General features: G+C 43.7%; 1 protein-coding gene across 2 annotated transcripts in view; it reads left to right on the top strand.

Moving 5' to 3' along the window:
* The first annotated feature begins 6,135 nt into the window (after window positions 1-6,135).
* The window catches only part of DCDC2 (doublecortin domain containing 2), a 134,671-nt gene continuing 118,988 nt past the window's right edge, over window positions 6,136-21,818 (top strand). The window contains exons 1-3 of one of the 2 annotated variants that reach the window (XM_079147562.1): window positions 6,136-6,260; window positions 6,892-7,273; window positions 10,938-10,992. In XM_079147562.1, the coding sequence (XP_079003688.1) occupies window positions 6,981-7,273; window positions 10,938-10,992 (348 nt within the window). In that variant the 5' untranslated portion in view covers window positions 6,136-6,260; window positions 6,892-6,980. Of the gene's footprint in view, window positions 6,261-6,339; window positions 7,274-10,937; window positions 10,993-21,818 lie in introns of those variants that run through there. The other variant, XM_079147563.1, reaches the window with a different exon arrangement.

The raw sequence follows: 21,818 nt of genomic DNA, 5'->3' as shown, positions 1-21,818 counted from the left end.
GGGCAGTAACTATTTTAGGTTTTGAATCCTATGTTTGCTCCTTTCATAGTGCAAAAGAAACCATGAACTATACATAAACATCTTGCCATGATCATGTGTCCATAAAACTTTATTTACAAAGCAGGCAGAGGGCCACATTTGGTCCAACAGCCACGGATTGCCAACTTCTAATAGATGGATCTGGAAAAGCAGGAAAAACCAAAACCCAAATCCAATCCTTTCATCCTGTGAAGTTAGAAAAACAACACAGTAAACTTAAGGAAATAGAAGGAAATGGAACTTTTTAAAGAAGCAGAAATAAATGACATAGGGAAGAAAGTCTCCCACTGAGATGGTAGACAAAGCCACAAGCTGTCTTTCAAAAGATTTACAAAATTAACAAAAGCATGGAGATTAATTGTAAGCAAAGGAATGACAGCATTCGGGACAGTGGCAGAAAGGGAAAAGATGGGACATGAGCTAGATGCCTGGGACCTTAGGAGAAAATAAAGTCATCACACTATGGACAACTTTAAAGTTCTGCCTCTCACTCTGAGGGTCAGGCCACCGTGAACTGATTTTCCTTATTTGGCATGCACTTGATTTCCTGAATATAAGGATTTACACCTTTGGAGAGTTCCCGAAAACTTCAAACAAAGCCTCTGTTCCATTTTCTCTATTTGCCTTTTTTGTTAGAGGCATGGTCAGTGGCTTTACTGTGGTCTCTGTCCTCTCCCTTCCTGTTTTCGTTCATTCATTTCTCTGTGCTGTCTTCTAGACAGCTTCTTTGATTATCTTCTTCCACGTCGACTATTCTCTCTTTGGATGTGACTAATCTCTAATTTAACATCTACATTGAGCTTTAAATTTTATGTTTTTCATTTCTAGAAATCCTACCTTATGGTTGTATTTTTAAAAACTTTCTTGGCCCTTAGTTTAGCCTCATGTTCCTTTCTTGTATTTTCAATCATTTTATTTCTTCAACCATTTTAAGCCTCATTATTTCATATTCTGGCTCTGATAATTCCAGTGTGTGGAAATTTTGCAGGTCTGGTTCTTCTGCCTGCTAGGTCTTCTTGATTTCATCCAGGGCTTGTTTTCTCCTAATTCTGATGGGATCAGACTGTGAATTTCCATTTCCCGGAATGTAAGCTGTGGGAATCACCTGTAGCTTGAGTCCTTGGCTTCTCAGCCCTCTGAGACCCTTCCCAGCACGCAGTCACTTTTACTTTTTGCTGCACAGTTTTTAAATCACAAAGGCAGAGTTGATGAGAATTCATAGCTGCCATGGTCTTCTATTGTGGCTGTGAGTTATGGGGGGCAGGGGGCAAATCCTATCACCCCTTCCTCCCACCTTTGCCTTCCACACAATTGGAAAAAGAAAGACCCACCTCCTGCGCTGCTTGCTCTTGCTCTCCTGGCTCACGTTGCATTCAAGGGCTGGCTCCCTGCGGTCGCACACTCAGTGGGAGCTCCTCCTCCTGGACACTTTGCCTGCGAAGGCTAGACTCGCATCTGTGCCCTGCTGTGAGGCCATCAGAGCCACAGTTCAGGGCAGCCAGGTCGGGGCAGGATGTGCAGTGTCAAAGCTGACTCTGGTGCCTGCGCCCTTCCTGAGATTTCTGTTTTTGACTTTCAGAATCCTCTCTATTCTTCCCAAGTTGGCACTGCATTCAAGAAGATTTAGATATTCTAAAATATCCAGTGTTTAAAAAAACTGTTTTAGAAGGAGAATGATTCAGAATGTTTAGTTCTCCGTGTTTTGGGAATGGAGGTCCTCCAGCATTCTCCCCACAGCATCCATTACTGCATCTAACACAGGCTGGGCACCTCACGGTAGCTGTTCAGCTCCCTTCAGGGGCACCCCTCTTCCACCAGGTCCCACGCTCTTATGCACAGATGCATTCATTGCACGTGTGTTTGCTGAGCACTGCCATTACCTGTGTACCTGTGCTGGAGGATCAAGGCAAGATCACAGTCCCTCTGCAGCGTGGAGGAAGCAGGTGCTCTCTGGACGCATGCTCTGGCTGTCTGTCTCCTGCCTGGGACTCGCCACCTTCCTGCGGGGCCAGCAGATCACACTCTAGTGCACTGAAAAGCTTTTCAAAGATGCGGAATCGCTCAACACGAAATTGCATTTTTTTTTTTTTTTAAAGAAAGTAAATAGTAACTTGGCATTTACTTCATGTAGAATGCAAAGATAAATAGCTGTGGGTGTCTATAAGATTCATGGTTTGAAATCAATGTGGATGATATTCCATTTCATCTTAGAATCCTTGAGATTCACTTCATGGGCATCTTATGCCTCTGTGGAAAAGAAGGCTCCAGGTTACTCATCTCGAATTAGAAATGGGAGGTAAATAAAGTGTTAAACTACTACTATTTATTATTATTAACCCTTAAGTTATATGTTGACATATAAAACACACACCTTAAGCTCTGGAATGATGTAGGGAAGTGAAAATGAAGAGAAGAGGAAGGGTTAAGACAGGTCAAGGAAGTGGAATCTACGTGGTTTGGTGCGTGAGGTGAGCAGGGTTCCTCTCACAGCCACTAATACGTACCCCATGGTTTGGTGGTTAGAGGAGGTGAGGGTGTTTCCTCTTACAGCCACTAATGGGCCCTTCGATGCCCCGCCTCCCGCCTTCTCAGTGCTGGAGTGGAATAATCCTGGGCTTGGTGCACACCAGGCCAGTGCTCTACCAAGGAACTTGCCCCCAGCAACGTGGCTGCTGGGGTGGGCAGCATGGTGTGTGGTTTTGCAAAACTTAGCCATTGTGAAAACCACCTCAGCTTAGGAGAGGATTCACAGGTGGCGGGAGCAGTCGGCAGTATCCACTTGCATATCCATGGACCAGTCTCAAGGAACCAGAGGTCTAATTTGGGAACCCAGCACACAGGCTGCAGCACCCTTCAATGGAAAGCCTGCAGAATGGGCTCCAGGTTTCACACACATTCCTTCGGCCTGGAGAGCATCAAAGCTGAACACCAGGCAAGAGAGCTTGGTTTCCTGCGAGGCTGCTTTCTTCTGCATATGGCTGGATTTTTCTGTCAACAGCTAAGCAGTTAGTTTTAGAATTTCTTTAATCGTGAAAGTTTTTTTTTTTTTTTTTTTATTAATTTGGTGATCTCAAATTGGACTTTATTTTCTATAGGAGTATTTTTCAGTTTTTTAAAAACAAATTTTTTACTTAATTTTTGAACAACAAATTTTCATTCATTCATTCATGAAATAACTAGTTAGTACTTCCTAGGTGCCATTGTCTGTGCTAGGCACTGGTTAAGATGTTGCTGAATAATGACACAATCCTTTCTCTTAGGGAATTTATACACATATAATTATACAAAAATCAAGCATATAATCATATAAGGATTTATAATTAAACATATGCAAAGATTTACCATTACAATTGGTATAATCTATGGAGAAAAAATATGTACTATGTGGGGATACCTATCTTTCCTCGGGAAATTACATTTAAGGTGGGACTTGAAGTATCCATTGGAGTGAATCAAATAAATGGCGATGGCAGATGTGAGTCAGAAAGTATGTCCAAAGGGATATTTGAAGATGTGGAAGAACAAATTTCAACTTAGGAAAAGCACAGGGAGAATTGTGTGAGAAGAGATAGAAATCAAGGCAACAGGGATGGTATATTCAGGCCTTTGAAATCAATGTGGATGATGTTGCATTTCATCTAAGAAAAATAATAGGCACTTGAAGAGTCTGAAGTAGAAGTGAAATGAATGCATTCTTTCCCCTTCCAACCCCTCAGAGAATGGACAGTACAGAAACAACCCAAGACAGAGTGATCTCATTGGGGTTGGTGCCCTGAATTTGGAAAGTGGAGATTGGTTTGGAGACTCAGAGGTATTCAAGAACTATTTGAGAAGTGGAATTGGTAAACTTGGTGATTGGCTAAAGAACCCTTATCAACAGGGCATGATCTGGTTTCAGCACAATGTTACATAAAATACTTATTATTTGAGTAGAAAAATAGAAATTGAAAGCATTCAGGAGATGCTTTGGCACTGGAGGAAGCAACATGTACCTTGGTGGCATTATTTTTATGTACAGCAGAGCTTCTTCAAGAGTCTTTGTTGGCCATCCCTCTCATGCTCAATGCCTTTAAGGCTTGGGAAAAGTCTTAAAAGCACAATTCTCTCCTGGCTTTGTCCCCAGCACCCCTCTGTAGTGGCTTTGCTCTCTTCCTCAGTCCCTTGGGATCGGGGTTTTCCTAACTTTTCTGGCATCTTCCATCCTCTCCTCTTGCTCACTGCAAGATTCTGCACAAGAAAAAGAGCTCCAAAACCAATCCGGCGAGCAACAGGGGCAGCGAGAGCTATTGCAAATATGTGACCTCTTTGTTGTTGTTGTTGTCGCTGCTGGCTGTTTCCATGCTGTGGCTAAGTGTGTGAGGACAAGAAATGCTTGCATTCCAGCTTCAGGCAGATGAGGAGGGTCTCCTTGTGGAGAAAAGGAGCTCAGTCTGAGAAACACAAGGTTGTGTGGTCACTGAGTCCAGCCTGCCTTCTGCAGAGTCTAGAGACGCTGCCCAGGAGCAGCTGTGTGCCCGGGGCTGCCTTTACTGATGAGAGTCGATTATTATGTTTTCTGGAATATTGAATGGAGTCATTATTAAAAATTAAATTGCATAAAGTACAATTAATATGATAAATATTCCAAGTTCATTGCCATCTACATTTCACTATTGTCTCTGCTCTGGAGGTTACTTAAGTCTATTTCTTCTGGACAGTTGAAAAACCATGCACTCGTGTGCTCCTGCACAGCTCTTGCCTTTGGTGATGTTAGACTGGAAATTGGTCATGTCTGGAGTCAACCGCAGTAATTGGTAAATGGTAGGAATCAAGGCCTTGCCCTTATCACTGAGAGACAATAGCTAAGCATTATCACCACATCATATGCAAGAGGCAGGCCAGGAGACAAATGTGGGCTGGAGACCCCATTGTGAGACGCATCAGAATACAGACTCAGGCAACTTCTTAAGCTGGTGACAGGGTCCCACAGGTAGAAGGAGTCTGTGCTGGGTTCCATGCTCTGCTGTTGCCGTCTTGAATTCTTTAGTTTTGTCAAGGGCCATGCATTCACTTTGCCCTGGGCTGCCGCAGGTGGGGGTGAGTTTTGGGTGGTTGGAGGTATTGGCATTTAGTCTCCTGCCTTCTGTCCTCAAAACAGGTGTCCTGTCCTTCTAGCTACGTGGTAGCACATTCTCACAGCTACTTTTTGCACCTATCCCTCAACTGTACATCTCCACAGTCAGCTCCCAGAATTTCCCCATTTTCTTTGTGTATTGTTCTCTTCTCTTTGGCATTCTTCTGAAAACAGTTAACTTTCAAGGAATTGATGCATTTCTTGACTTTAATAAAAATATTTCTGCCCCAGACCACAGTGCCCCACACAAATTGGTATGCCAGTGGTTAAGGATATTCTGGAGTAAGAATTGCTTTGAATTTGTGAATGTGACCTGAGGTAAAGTTCTTTGGTTTCTCTACACTTTGGTTTCCCCATCTGAGAAAGAATATATTTTCTTCGGAAGGCTATTGTAAATGCTAAGTTAGATAACCTATGTAAAGGGCCCAGCAGAGCATGGGTAGGGGCTAGTGTTCAGTTAGTGGTGGTTATTATTTTTAGGCCGATATTGTGAAACTTGGACCTGGCAAGGTCTTTGGAGGGATAAAGGAAACTGGCGAAGACGAGCTGCAAGACTTCAGGTTTAAAAGGGTCTTCCTGGTCCCACAACATGTGTGTCCCAGACGGACTGGACAACTCTTTACTGAGGTTCTTAACATTCTCGAAACTCTTCTCCGCATCTGCCCTGCAGGCTGACCTAACATTGCACGATGAGGCCCCGGGCACAGCCAGCCCTCTGGCCTTCTTGCGAAGAGCCCTGCTCCTTCTTGCATAAAGCGAGGTGCGTGGCGCTGCACATACAGCGGAGTCCCCCTAGCCCGCTAGCTCCCAGCACGCCACCCGGCTCAGAGCAGGCGTCCCTTTGTGCAGTTGCCGCCTGACAGTGCCTCCCGCCGCGCCGCACCCGCAGCCCCTGGCCGCCCTTGAGCTCCGCGGGAGGCTGCGCACCAGGCTGGGTCCACTCTGGGCGCGCGCCGTGGTTGCCATGGAAACCGAGAAAAATAACAACGCGGCTGCGGGCGGGGCTAGGGAGGCGCAGAGGCAACGGCGGCGTGGACAACTCTAGCCAGCGGCCGCCCAGGTCTCCCGGCCGCCCGGCCTGCGCCCGCCTCACCCGGCGCCGGTGTCGGTAGGTACGGCCGCGGCGGGCGCCTGGGGATCCCGGCCGCCCCGCCCTCCCGCTGGCCCCCGCGCTGCCCAGCGAGCTCCGCCTCCCGGCGGCGCTGGTCAACGGGAGGGCGAGGGTCCTGCACGCTCGAGCCTTGGCGCTCGCTCCCTCTGGCCGGCTCGGTGCATTCCACGTACTTGCTTTTCAGTAAGGAAAAGTCTAGGCAACTCCAGTCACGATTTTAATTGCTTTACTTTGGGAGCGAACGGGAGAGTAGGGTGGGGGTGCAAGACGAGAGAACAGAAATTTAAGCTGTTGGGAAACAGCTGCAGAAGTGACGCTGGAAACCGAGTCGCGTCGTATTTATGATCCGTGTGAGCGTGTCCCCACCTCTCTCCCTCCCGTCCTGCCCCGGGCCAGTAGTGTAAAGCCCCCGGAGCAGCGCGCGTTCCCAGGTGCACACCTGGATTCTGCAGGAGGCATGCGAAACAGGTGTGCGCTCGCCGCGAGCGCTGATTGGCTGTGCGCGCTGGGTGAACTACTTGAAGGTCCACCCGAGTCCCGCAGCCTGCAGTGTCTCCAACGCGTGCGCACAGGGAGCAGGGCCGTCCTCTCCTCTACCTGTGGCTTGTCAGTCTCCTGTTCCTTTCAGGAGGCGATCCACGCAGGTGCGCGGCGGGGCTGCGGGGGCAGAGGACCAGCCTCCGCCGGGAGCCGGCTGGGGCGGCGTCCCACGGGAAGATGAGCGGCAGCAGCGCCAGGTCCAGCCACCTGTCCCAGCCGGTGGTGAAGAGCGTGCTGGTGTACCGCAACGGGGACCCGTTCTTTGCGGGGCGCCGCGTGGTCATCCACGAGAAGAAGGTGTCTAGCTTTGACGTCTTCCTGAAGGAGGTGACCGGCGGCGTTCAGGCGCCCTTCGGGGCCGTCAGGAACATCTACACCCCGCGGACCGGCCACCGCATCCGAAAGCTGGACCAGATCGAGAGCGGGGGCAACTACGTGGCAGGGGGCCAGGAAGCCTTCAAGAAACTCAAGTGAGTGGTCTAGCCCTCGCCCTGCTTGGAGTGCGCTAGGCTGGGTGGTTGACAAGGACGTGAAGACTCCCGCGCCCCTCTTCTCAGTGGGTCAAGGGGCTCTGACTTGGCCTTGGGGTGGGAGAAGAGGTTGAAACTGGGGCGGGAGAAGAATTTCTCTTTGGTAGCAGTAGGTACAGACTTAAGATTTGTGTATACACAATAAGAAATTAAATTTAGAAAAGTATCCTTGCAAGATTTAGTGACCAAATCACACTTCTGCATTCTCTGTTCGGCTTTTTTTTTCCCCCCTCCATTTTTGCTTACTTTTTCTTGGAACCCATACTTTGCGTTTCAGTAAAGATTTCTTTAAAATTGCTTGCCAGTGTTGAACACTATATTATCACTAGAGGAGAAAACTGCTCTGCATCCTCTCCTCCCACATTAATTCTCTTCAACCTTTCTTTCCAAGTAGAATGGACCAAGCTCCACTTCTGTGACCCTCCTCCACCACCTGCCTGCTTAGGAAAGGCTAGTGGCTTACTGTGTTTGTCCACACACCTGCCTCCAGCACCTGGGTTAGACCTTCAAAGACAGGGGTCAATTCCCCAGTTCCTGGCAGGCAGCCAGGTCATAGTAGATGTTCAGTGAATTAGCAAATTGTGCTTAGGTCTGTGCAGAGAACAAAGATGATCAGGTCAAGATCCCTTGTCTGGGTACTTGCAGTCTAAAAGAGAGGTGACATGCACACAATAAAGTTAATGCAAAGGACAAATAAGTGCAACTAGAAGAACAAAGTTATGTTGGTGGGGGTGGGCATTATGGGACAGGTAGATTTTATAGTCTGCATTTCTTTACAACTTTTCTGAGATATAATTTATATAACATGAAACCTACCCATTTCATTTATTTTCAGTATATTCACCCATTTCAGTGATTTTCAGTTTATCCACAGAGTTGTGCAACCATTACCACAAACTAATTTAAGAACATTTCTATCACTCTCCTACAGAAACCTGTGCCTTCTAGTGTCCTCTCCCTTGATAACCGTTAATCTACTTCCTATCCCTATGGATTGGTCTATTCTGCACCTTTCACGTAAATGGAATGATACAATATGTGGTCTTTGACTCTGGCTTATTTTCTTATTGTGATGCTTCCAAGGTTCACTCATGTTGTGTATGTATCAGTATGTCATTCTTTTTATGCATATTACAGACTTGTTTGCCCATTAGGCAATAGATGAATATTTGTGTTTCACTTTTTTGGCTACTGTGAATAATACTTCTATGACCATTTGTTTATGAGTTTTTATTTCTCTTGAGTGTATACTTAGGAGCAAAATTGCTGGTTCATATGCTAATTTTATATTCCATAATTTTTAAATTGAACATTTAAATTAAAGTTCATCTTGGGCTCCAGTATATTAATCAATCAATTGATCAATAGAAATCTTTACCATAAATCTATGTTTGTGAATTTTGTTTTTAACTGTATAGCAGTCTATTTCCAAATATCATAACATTCTGTAATATCATCCTTCCTCACCTAAATTTATTCAAGCTGAGTTCTAGGGGTTCTGCTGTCTGTTATAACAGACATTCTTGGTACAATTTGGATTTATTTTTTCATTCTGTGAAACCTCCCTTAAGTATGCTTTCTCTAACTTTGTAGAAAAGGGCTAAATGATACTGCATAAAGGAAATCTGGAGCTTTCAACAGGTGGCTTGAGACTTGGCTGTTCTTTAGCTGTGTCCTCAGGCAAGTCACTTGGCTCAGCTAGTCAGCTTCTTAATTCAGAACAGGAACATAATCATTCCTGCCTCACAGGGTTGTTTTAAAAAGTGAACGCTGTGAATGAAAATGTGTTTGCTAAATACCCCAATGTTATATACATGTATGGCATCTCTTTGTCAAGTTCCTTTTGTTATATATTTTTCAATTGAATAATCTCCATGTAAAGTAATTTCATGAAAGTGGAAATCTGGTTCAGAATCTAGGAACAGCTGAAAATTGTAGAACTATTTTAGAAATACACATTCTCTTATGTTGATTTGGTACTACCAACTCACAGGATAAAAAGACACAATTCCAGATCAAATAGAAGGTACACTTCCAATCACTCTACATATGCATATAAGGGATTTGAATGGTTATTTTTGCTTTTAGTTCACACAAAACAACTGGGTTTGTTAACAGTGACTGGAGTTAGTTTTCCATGCTGACAGATGACTAGTTTATATTTGTGTCAAAGTTGCAGAATCTGGTTATAATGATAGATGTCAAGAAGATTCGAATGCTGAATCTGTTTGAAGCTTAGTACTATACGTTGTGTAACAACTGAAGCAACTGACAGAAAAAAAGAGAGTTCAAAATGTATTGAGGGTAATGTGTGGACTTTCACTTAGATCCAAGATGATGCTGGGGAAGACAGCAAAATAGTTCTCAAATGGAAATGGCCACACAACTGCTGGATTTTTTTTCCACTTAAATTTTTCTTGTAGTTTTGAAACCGTATCGAGACCTCAGGTAGTTATTAAACCTTTATTTTACAGCAGAGGATTCTAGAGACTGTTTCCCCCAAAACTGTCTCAATGATCTGGAAAATGTACACTCTATTTTCTGGAGTTGAGTCTACCACATTAATCTTGTGGATTTGAGGCCACCTTCCTGCACATGGTGGAACAATTTGCTGTTACCCCAGAAATAGTCCTTGCATGTTCACAGAAGACTCATTTCATTGCTAAGATGGGGGAGTGTCCATATTGTCTTATGTGACTAATGTTTAAGAGAAACATGAAAATTTCCTGAGGTATCAGTCAGGTAAAGTATTCTGACTAAAAAAGCAAATAACAGAAGCCATAATAGAACATTTTAATAGCCAAAGTTAATTCTAATAGAACTCCTTTCTTTCTTTTTTTTTTTTGACAACTTGGCAATTATAGTAGTTAAAATAATGTCTGTCTCTACATCTACGGTTCTAGGATAAATGCTAAATTTATACTTTTTATGTTAGAATGTTTATTTGCACCTTTTACATATAAGGCACAGTTTAGGAATCATTTAAAACTGGGACTGGGTCACAGCAATAGATGTATAGCTTAAGGTCAACAAAAGTACAAAGTTTTCTGTTTGTGCTTACTCCATAGCTAATGTATGATCATGGGTTAATACCTGTGGCAAATAGTGATGGATTGGTGGGAGTCTCCAGAGGTTAACTGGTCCACCCATCTGTCTCTAAGCTGCATGACCTAAACCCTCCCACATGACCAGGCACTTCTGGATCATAAAGTGCTTTCACTGGGAGAACAGTTTCAGCCTTACCCAGCTGTTACTTTAATATACACAGTCAGTACTTCCTTTGACCTAAAGTTCATGATTAATGGAACTGGTAAGCTTTACACATAAGCCATTCTTTATTAAATTTATATTAGAAATAGAAATACAGTACATATAGTGAATGGCTATTAAGGGGCTAATATTCCCTAATGGAATATTTGAACTTAAAATTCTGGCTCTGCTTGGTTTTGCTGAAAGCAATTCTTACTCCTCTAACACCTATTGATTTTTGCCTTTGGCCTATGCATTTCTTATAACTTACTTTACTTTTCAATAATGTTTGAAATTTATATAACTGGCTGAAAACCTATAAAAGCAACCCTTACAGTTTGTTTTTTCCCCCCAGTTACTTGGACATAGGAGAAATCAAGAAAAGGCCAATGGAAGCGGTTAATACAGAGGTAATACAAATTCTGTTTTTAAGTGCAAATAATAGTGCCATTTTTTGAGGTTTGTTTCTTATGATGTGTCTCAGAGATCTGGATGGTATTATAATTATATGAGTTATCAAATGTATATAAATGGGACATTATCTGTTTTCAAAAAAGAAAATTCTTTAGATCACTGTCAGAATCGAAGACACTGGCAGGTGTGCTTAGTCATGAAAGATGAGATGAAACACAGCCTTCATTTTCTAGGCACACGGTCTGATTGAAATCCATAGACACTATCCCCATCAAGTGTGGGAGGATCCTGAGCTTGCTTCTGACAGAGAGGACACATAGATATGCCATGCTGACCTTGCTGTGACATCAGAAAAACACCTGCCCTTCCGTTTGTCTTGAAGTCCACTAGAGCTGGGCTGGCAAAAGCTTGTGAGAAGATTTGCAGGGAGTCTTGTGAACACCACATTCCACAGAGCTTCTGAAACCTCCTGGAACTTTCTGTGGTTCTGTAGCATGTATTCTTCCAAAATGAATTAGGAACAGTTGAGGCTGAACGAGTGTGGGGCAGGGATGGCGGCAGGCAGACCCAGCCTGGACTCTGTCCAGCAGCCCAGTCTGTGGTCACTCTCCCAACTGGGCCCCACAGAAGCAAGCATGCCTGCTGACAGGGAGCTCTGCCAGCCAAGACAGACCCTCACCACCCACTGCCCCTCACACCCTGCGAGAGAAGAGGCACGTGATAGACTGTGTAGCTTAACTTAGGCAAAGGTTGTGCTCATACTACAGCAAAAAAATGACCACCAGCTGGTATCCGGAGCAAGCAGAAATAAAGGACAGGTGAGTGAATCAGTCTGGGTTTGGCTAGGTTGGAAGGGCGTCTGTTGCAGCAGGCACTTGGCCTCGGGACTGGTGTTCTGCAGTGGGACTGGAGACGGGTGGACTTCTTAGCAGAGCAGCTCCGTGTGTTCACCCTGGTCTCCCGCCTCTGACTAAGGCACTGGGCCCGGTGCAGTGTGTGCACAACCTGTTTGTTGAAAATAGTTCTTAAAATTTTAACTTTACTAACAGAAGCACTGGCAAGGACTCTAGTTAATTTAATCGGCTAGTTGTTCTTCTACTTTGGGGACAGTAATTGTTATTTTCTCTTTACTTTGGGCCTGTGCTTGGACCACACATGGTTCTGCTTTATGAACGCACTTCTCACCTGTGAAAAGCTCACACTCTATCCCCAGATGAAAGCCTGCATCTGTCCCATGCTGTTTCTCACGAGTCCTTTCTCCTTCCTTCCTCTTGCTGCCCTGCCTCTAGCCTTTGTTTTCTTCTCAGTCCTTCCCTACAGAGCCTTCCAGTAGGGATGAAAAGAAAGAAGGGGTTTTGGAAGGCACAGGCGAAGGGAAGAGGTGGCAGGAAGCTGCTTGTCCCTGCTCCTCAGGCCCCACCACCCAGGCCACGTGTTCCCCTGGGTCTCCTCTCCCGCTTTCCTTCCAGTCTAGACAAGCAGAGTGTTTGCTTCCCTCCATTTACGTTCTCCGTCTTGGTGGTCAACAGAAGACCCTCCTCCCCAAAGTCCATTCTATGGTCTTCACCCTGAAGCCTGTTCTGAGCAAGACAAGCCTCTACTTTCCTTGCCAGAAAGGGAGTCTGGGCTTCTGGCATCCCAAAAGGGAACTCCGAAAGCATTTCTCCCATAGGAATATCGCTTTGGCTATTGGCTCTGTGGTAACCCTGCCTGTCTGCAGTTTCACTTTCCGTGACTCCAGTTGCCCAAGGTCAATGTTGTTTCAAAAATTTTAAATTAAAAATTTCAGAAATAAACAGTAAGTGTTGAATTGTGTGCTGTGTTGAATGGTGCGATGAAATCCTGCTCTGTCTCACGTGGGACATGAATCATCCCTTTGTCCAGTGTATCCATGCTGCATATGTTACCCGCTCGTTAGTCACTGGAATCTGTCTTGGATATCAGACTGACTCTCCCAGCATTGCCGTGCTGTGTACAAGTAACTCTTTTTTTTTTTTTTTTTTTTTAAATCTAATAATGGCCTCAAAGCCCAGCAGTAGTGATGCTGGCAATTAGAGTTTGCCAAAGAGAAGTCCCAGAGTGCTCTATGTAAGTGAAGAGGTGAAAGCCACATAACTTTTATTATAGTACATTGTTATAATTGTTTCATTTTTCTTTGTTGTTGTTAATCTTTTACTGTGCTTAACTTGTAGATTGAAGTTTTATCATAGGTTTGTATTTACAAGAAAGAACAAAATATAAATAGGGTTTGATCCTCTGTATGATTTTAGGCATCCGTGGAGGGTTTTGGAATACCTCCTCTGCAGATAAGGAGATAGCTGTGCTGTTGCTTTAGGTGGAGAACAAGGTAAAAGGGAATCGTAGTCTTCCCTGAAGCCTTAACTATTGGGTGTGTACTTCTTACCACGAGGAAGTGCTTCTCTCTTTTCCATGAGTGATCTGCAATCAGACTTCTGGAGTCCAACAGTTTTATAAGTTAGAATACTCTAGGTATGGTTTGGATCCGAGGTAGGCCCTCGGAGCGCCTGGGTCAATGCAGGAATGTTCAGAAGTGAAATAAGGTGATCAGAGCTGTAACCTCATCAGTGCATTAGTCCATTTTGTAGACTAATAACATCAGTGAACCATCTGGGTGGTAACTTCGGGAAGTTAGGCTTGCCTGGAGGAGGTGGGTCGCCGGGGTGTGCCCCTGCTGCTGGCTGCTCCTCCTCCCCTGTTTTCTGCGGGGATGAGCGGCTTGCCCCTGCCTTGCCCTCCTGCCGTGGTGCTCTGCCTCACCTCAGGCCCAGAGCAGTGCAGCTGACGACCTCGGAGTGAACCTCTAAAACCACCGCCAAAATAAACATTTCCTCCTCTAAACTGATTGTCAAGAATTTTGGTCACAACTATTTATACTAAAAGCTTAAGAACAGACTTGGTGGACACTGGCCTATGGCAAAAGTGACAGATGTTTTCTTGATCTAAATGGGGATTTCCTTCCAACATTAGTGTTTACTGAGAAGAGATTGCACAGCTTAAGTACTATTCACAACTGGCATTCCTTGGGATATGACAACATATAAGGGGAGGGACTCAGAGAACTGATTTTGAAGTTGATTCAGAATTTGCACCCGGAATTGGACGGTGGAATTGTTTCAACGGAAGTTTCTGTGCAGTAGTCGCACAACAAATATTCAGTCAAAGTTTTGAAGGATGAGCAGAGTCTCTTCTGGGGGCTTTTCCCTCAAATCAGAGGTTAGTTCATGTGGTTTGTGTTTTTTGTGACGGGCCTGTGTTGTAAAAGCCTCCACTCCAGTCCGCCTGGTTCAGTGCCCCCAGCTGCTCTGAGCAGGTCCTTCTGATGCCTCCCAGCACATTCTGCTATGGAAAGTCTGCATTCCTACAGGGCGATGCAGAGTGTGTGGCTTGGCCCCGCAGCCTTCCGCCTGGAAGTCCCCACAGGTGCCGGGAGTCTGTGTGCCTCGCCTCTCCCAGAGCTCCTCGCCCATATCCATGGTACGTTCTGTTGCTGGTTAGTTAGTAACTTAGACAGAAGGGTTTCTGCTTCCTGACTGCAGGTCAAGGTAGCTGGGATGCACTTGTCATCTGGATGTCCCTATTGTTGCTTTCCTGTTCCATGAGTTGACTTTGGAGAGACCCTGTAAGGACAGCCAGTCCTTCTCCTCTTCCTTTGTGACCCTGTCACAGGACAGAGAGAGGCAGAGCTGGGCCTCTTCGGCTAACCCAAAGGAAGCACGTGGTATTATTTCAGGCAACCCAGAACCGACCTCTGCTCCCTGGGTTCCCTTTAGAGCCAGTCAGTGAGCATGCAAGCCCCAGGAGACCCTCATCCTCCCCTTCCTCCATGTCAGCCTGGGTTCTCCGAGTGATGTCTCTTACTGCACCAAGCCAGTGAACCTACTTTGGTCCAACTTCAGTCTGGTCCCTGGAAGTCTTTGCCTGATGAGGCTTTGGCATCTGCACAAGAACTGCTTATTGGATAGTAGCTCCTAGCATCAGTAGGCTGGACGTGGTTTAATTCTCCAGTGTTGGTGTCCTTATTGGCCAGTTATGGTGATGTCCCTTTGCCTTCTGAAGGCCTGTCACTCAGCATTTCACACATGGGTGTGATATCTCTGATGGCTTCAGTCTCCATCGCCACCACCATTGAGATTGTGTTTCAGGGATGAAATAAGTTGTAGGCAAATATTTGTGTGATACATTTATTTTCCTTTAGTAGCATTTGGAGTTACCCTGAATGACTGCGATTCACTCGGTATTATGCGCCAGGCATCATGATCATCACCTGAGAACCCCACAGTCCCTATTGGTGGAGCTTGCTACCCTATGAGAAATCTCTTGTGTCCCTTGATTTTGATTCTGCCGGCAATGACCTTTGCTGCAGAACTCGGGGTAAAGCAGGTTTCTTTGGCTTGAGAATCCTATTTGGGGGAACAGATAAACAGTTTTAAAACTTTATTATTGCTAGTGGATTAGAGAATAGTAGGAATAATTATTGAGGAGTAATAAACACATAATTCCTGGAAAATTAGTTCAATTTCCAAGGGTTATTAACAGCTAAGCTACTAATTGAAGTCTGAATGACAGCTGGGGTTGGCCATCTCTTATGATGGGGATCAGTAGCTTGAACCTCCCTTGTTTAGACTTTGGAATTCCCAATGTTCTTCCCGAGATTCTATGAATTCCTGCAGAATTTAACACCTCACACTCGTCTCTTCTGAGCCTCTGCTTCCAGTGTTGGTTGAATTTGTGGGCTGTCTTGTTTGGTACCCCATCAACCCAGAGATAAAATCCTCTCCCAGACGACCACATGCAGTACCCACCCTTGCAAGTTTGCGTGTGGTGACATTTCCCAGTGGTTTGTAGACACGAGTGGGTTTTTCAGGTCCTGAAGAAGTGCCAGCAACTCAAACCTCGGTGTCAGATTTCTCTGCTCCAGAACCGCTGTGGTCTTTGAGCCCATTCAGGCTCCAGGCTTGGGCGCTGCTTCCCCCATCCCACTCCACGTTGCATTGCCATCTAATACCGGATGGATTTAGAGCTTCATTTTTTCCCTTGAATCTTGCTAATCCATTTCCTTACGGTCAGCAGTACAGACCATGTTTACCCTCTTCCCCACATTTACACTATAAACCGCCAAGGGTCTGCTGGGTTCCCCCACTTCATGTCAGCTCTTCCTTCTGTGCTGGCAAAGGTGCCAAGTGCGGGACAGGTGGAAGGTCCAGTCAGAAGAGAGCAGGAGGTCAGGCTCGCCTGGTCCCAGTGACCTGCCCGTGAACAGGTGTGTGTTCTCCACTGAGGAGATGTGCTGCCTTAAAAAGAAACCCATGCATTAAACTGAAGCAGACCCCGTGGAAGTCCACCCAGGAGTGGAACCCCCTCGTGGGGTTGGCTTCTTTTTGAACATGCAGTCTCAAGTTGGATTTTCCTTCATCGACAATTTGGATGAACTTTATTCCTTCTTAGTGGGATGGAGAATTTTGGGGGTACCGTGGAGAGGAGGAAAGAAGGGGAGAAAGTGTTTGAACCTGCAAAATTTCTCTTTGTGGGAAAGCGTGTGGGTGTTTGAGTTGTACTTGAGGTCACACTCAGATAAATGCCCTTGAATTTTTCCATTGTTATTAAAACTTCACCTTGCAGCTTAATCATTAGGATGTTCTCTGATGAAGCATATGTGAAATTCGCTACAGACAGTCCTTGGGCTAGAAAGCGATTCTAGACGTTAAACAGTGAATTTTTGACCATGCAGAAGGAGGGTGTGTTCTCAGACAGCTTTGGATCCCCAATGCCCTGGGGACTCAGAGAGGCCCCACTGAAGAGTTAAGCCCCTAGATATTTCTGTCCTTAACGTGAGGAAAGATTTACAGCTCATGTCAGACTCAGGTCGACTTATTATTGAAGAACCAAATAAAATGCTAGTCTTTTGCTTTATGCCACTTTCCCCACCTCTCCAACATCACTGCTGGAGAGAAACATGGTCTCCCACCCAGAGGAAGCAGAGGAGGAATAAACCTAGATCAGTGAGCCCTTGAGGAAGGTTCTTTCAAGGAGGCAGCGACTGTGGTGATTTCTTGCCAGGGCTCCATCCAGAGATTTTTAGTTAAGAATAACCAAGTATGTTTCATTTTTCTTTTACACCTTCTTGGTTTACCTTTCCTCCATGCTATTGAGCTGTGTATGCATGGTTGTGTGTTTGAACAAGAGTGAGGAAGTCCTTATGCCAACCTGGAAGATATTAGTCTGATGAAAAATATCCACTAGTAACTCTGATCACCTATGGTCAAAAACTAATAACCCTGATCAACGTTGGTGATTTTAGCTTGGCCATTGACATTTGTTCCAACTATTTTTCATCTTCTCTTTGTCATTTAAATGGGATTTTAGTTACTATCTGTGAAATTGATAGGCATACATTTTGGAGCATGTATTATTTTTATTTATAGTAATAAACTCATGTAAGCAAGAAGGTAAATTTAATAAACACTTAGAAAATAATTATCAAACTTTAAGGAAAAAGTCTAAATAGTTAAAATACTAATTAAATGCATTTATTTAAAAACACTACTTATTTGTCTTCCTGTGCTTGGTTATTTCATCTAGCATAATGTCTTTTAGGTTTATACATGTTACAAGTTACAGAATTTCTTTTCCTTTCCTTTTTTTTTTTTTTTATTCCAAACATGGTACTGGGGATGGAACCCAGGACCTCAAGCAGGTTAGGCAAGTACTCTACCACTCAGCTACAGCCCCAGTCTTAGAACGTCCTTGTTTGGAATGACCGAATAGCATGAACTCACTTGTATGCCAATTTGGAAAAGCTGAACTAATAGAAGAAATAGAGAGTAGGATGGTAGTTACCAGGGATTGGGGTGGGGTGGGAGGGTGGGGAACGGGAAGAAGCTGGTTAGAGACAAAGTCTCAGACAAGAGGGATAAGTCTTGGAGAACTGTCGCATAGCATGCTGACTCGAGCTAATAGCAGTGATTGTATATTTGAACATTGATGAGAGAATAAAAATAAGCTTGTGAGGTGATGGATATGTTAATTTATTCATTCCATTATTCCACAATATACACATACATCAAAGCATCCCATTGTACCCAATAAATATATGATTTTACCTGACTGTTAAAAATAAATAAGATGCTACCTAATTAAGTATTAAACTATTTTCAGTGTAACATTTCATTTGAGTTCCCACTCAAAGGCAGTTCTTCGGAAACATCAATAGCAACACCTACTGATCAGAGAAGAGTGTATTTTTCTTATACTGCACAGGATTTAGAAATACAGAAGGGGAAGGTTGAGGAATATGTTGTAAGATTGTAAGATTATAATTTAAGATTGTAAGCTCTGCAAAGATGTACCTTTCAGCTGTTAGCAATTTAAATACCTGAGCACCTACTAGCATCTCATTATTTAGATTCGCATTATAGAATAACTATTAAACTTGAGTTTATTTAGTCTTCTGGGGCAAGTCAGAGGAACTGTTCTTGACAGAGGTATGATTATTTCTGTGTGGTAGAAATAGCAGGAAAATGTCACTAAATAAAGAGCAACATCTAGTCATGGGAGACCAGTAAACCATGCTCAAACCTCTTGAATGCTACTCATGTATAATTTCACATTTTCTCAGGAATGTGTATCAGAAGGCTGCTGAATGCCAGACAGTGGCTAGACTTTTAGCCACAGAGATGTCAAAAGACATTCACCATATGCCAATCAGAATTACATTAAGAAAATTGTTGTAAGAGGACTCTGGAAAGGAATTTTTGTTAAGCTGCATGGGAGAGGATAAGAAGATTAGAGACTAATACCAGATATTGTTAACTGTAGGTAATAAAGTGATTTCTTTAGACTCGATTAATAAGGAAGTTCAAGACTCAGCAAGACTATGGGCATTGGTTCATTGCCATTACAGCTGGGTATAGAAGGGGAAAAGGAAATTATGGTATGGAGCAAAGGTTGAAGAATTTAGGTCACATGGAAAAAAAAAATTGGAGAAGACCATTAAATGTTTATTGAAAGGAAGTATGGCATTCCCTTTAATCTATTTTTAAGATAAAGCCATTTTCCCCTTTTGCACATTTTGCTTGTCAGCCAAGATTCTGAAGATGAATTGATATTGCTTCACGTTTCAAAACGTTCTCAGACCTTAGGTTTCATGGATGAGGTTGTCACCAGGACCTTCCTGTAGATGCCCAGAAGGACCACTGCAGAGGTGGTTGTGCCCTTTGTGCCCTTCATGGAGAGAGAGTGGGAGGTAAGAGTCCGCTGGAGGGACTGGCAGCTATCCTGTCGGTACCTCCTGCACTGATTCCTCCAGTTTTAAAGTTCTTCCATGTATATGAGTTTGTGATACTGTGATTTTCTGGCACTTCTTGTCCTAGTCTTTAATAAAGCTACAAAATTTGAAGCAACATCATGACCTTAAGATCTTATAAGTAGAAGTAAAGGTAGCTTCTCACCCCAGATAGACACAGCAGCCATCCAAAGACATGTTTCAGAATTTTCCCCCATAAATTATATATTTTTGTTGGGGGCAGGGAGTAAACAAACCTGAAGAGCAATGTGCTAAAGGAAGAAGGGAAGCAAAACTCAGAAACAAACATGAAGTGGTCAGTGACGGTACATTTATTTTTTTTTAAATTAGGATATAGAAACTTGTCATATTAGATAATTCAAATTTTATTTCTCCTTAATTTAAAAGAAATTCGGGGTGTGTGTGTATAAACTTAAATATCTTACTTATTGGGGAGTACTTTAGGATTGTGAGGAATTTTGTTTCAAAATCAAGAGTAGCACACAGGAGCAATGAATCCTTGGGCTTCCTGTTGGAGCAACCTGGAGAGAGCGCCATGCTTATGAGGCTGAGGCCTTGGCCTAGATCCCTGGAGCCTCTGGGGTCTACCAGATCCCTGGTCCCAAACTGTGCTGCCAACAGACAGCCAACAGACATGGTGGTGGTTGTTACAGCTTGTGAGAGGGTGTTCATGTGATGTAGCTTACATTTGTCACCACAGTGGGGAAATGACTAAATTGGCTCATGTCTGCAAAGTAGCAGGCTAGTAGTCTCTCCTCCATGCATATAGTAAATCAAGTTTCAGTGAACCCAACACAGAGGGGTGAAGGCATTTTTTAAAGGTAGGGCTATTTATTTGCATTTAATCGGTTTCAGTAAGAATTTTGCAGGTGGTGTGCCTCTGTGTCTGGCTTGGTCAACAGTGAGCATTCCCACATATCATTTGAAAGTCCCCTTTATAAGCAGCCAGGCAGATCCAGCTCAGATGTTGTCCCATGATTACATAGTTTGGATGTTTGGTTTGTTGAAATAAGGTTGATTTCAGCCCACCTGTTAGCTGGAGGCGAAACTGTAAATGGTGAGTCGTTGTGGGAAAGAGACAACTGACTTGGTGTATTTGCAGTGTCTAATGTTTAACCTGAACCTTTTCTCTTTAGGAAATTTGTAATGGCAGTCTATGCTGTTGCGTGTTTCTCTCGCACACTTTCAAGAGCAAGTATTTTTTTTGAGGGGGGCGTTGTACTGGGGACTGAACTCAGGGCACTTGACCGCTGAGCCACACCCCCAGCCCTATTTTGTATTTTATTTAGAGACAGGGTCTCACTGAGTTGCTCAGCACCTCGCTTTTGCTGAGGCTGGCTTCGAACTCGCGATCCTCCTGCCTCATCCTCCAGAGCTGTTGGGATTGCAGATGTGTGCCACTACGCCTGGCAAGAGCAAGCATTTTTTTTATTTAAAAGATTTATGAACCTTCATGCCTGCCTTTGCTGGTTCAAATTATACAACCCTATAAAGTTGGTGCCAAGTTTCAGAAAATTTTATGGACCAAGTAGTCTGACATGACCCAAATTTCATTTTGTAGATTATATTCTAAATAATAAAACCTGATATTCACAGTCTATTTTCCTGGAGGTGAGCTGATAAAACTCCCATAAAAATTTCATTAACTTGTATGAGATCTTTCACAGATGGTTTTTAAAAATTGGGTATAGAAAACTAATTTGAAATATCAAAGGAATGTGCGTGTGTTTGTGTGTGTGTGTGTGTGTGTGTATTTATATATCCTTTAAAAAATATATATTCCTCAACAGGGTTACTACCTGATAAACCCCTCATTCAGCTAAAAACACCCCAAGTAGAAATGCATGGCAGCTCAGCCATCAGGTGCACTGTAGAGGATCAGCTGTTCCCAGGTCCCTGTGTGGTTGGTGGGCACTGCAGCTGGCTGCCTCTGCCCAGCACCTTCACAGGGTCTTGTGCCAGCACATCACTAGCTTGGGAAAGTATCAAACTTTGAAATGTGAGGTGTGGTTTCTATTGCGTGTGTCTTGCTTTCATACCCTGGTGAAGTCTAAAAGCTGTAAGTTGAATCACATGACCTGGGGACCATCTGTATATGTTTTATTACAGAAGAGTGTTTGTAGTATGGTTTTTGCAAATATGAAGGTAGTTTTTCATGACCATTCAATTGACTGATATTTAACTCAAATAGCATTTGAAAATAGGATTCATATGTTTCCCCTCCCTTTTCTGTACTTATCAGGTCGCTTTCCCTATATTATTTCTATTTTAATTAATTTTTCAAAAGCATCAATTAACTTTGTCTCTCCTCATTTATTAGTCTGTCTAAACCTGCATACATATATATGTAAATAATGCAATATAGACAATGTAAATCACATTGTTTTCAGCAGTTTTACTTCATGATTCATTTACTTATTCTAAAACTTTATTCTTCTCCCTTTCTTCCCTGATTTCCTTGCTCAGCTACTCAGTTTGTAAACCTCCATCTGTTTAGGA

Source organism: Sciurus vulgaris, assembly GCF_902686455.1.
Source record: "Sciurus vulgaris genome assembly, chromosome: 7".
In the NCBI taxonomy this organism is placed as follows: domain Eukaryota; kingdom Metazoa; phylum Chordata; class Mammalia; order Rodentia; family Sciuridae; genus Sciurus; species Sciurus vulgaris.
Note: the sequence above shows the minus strand (reverse complement) of the source record. Positions and strands in the feature narration are given on the sequence as shown.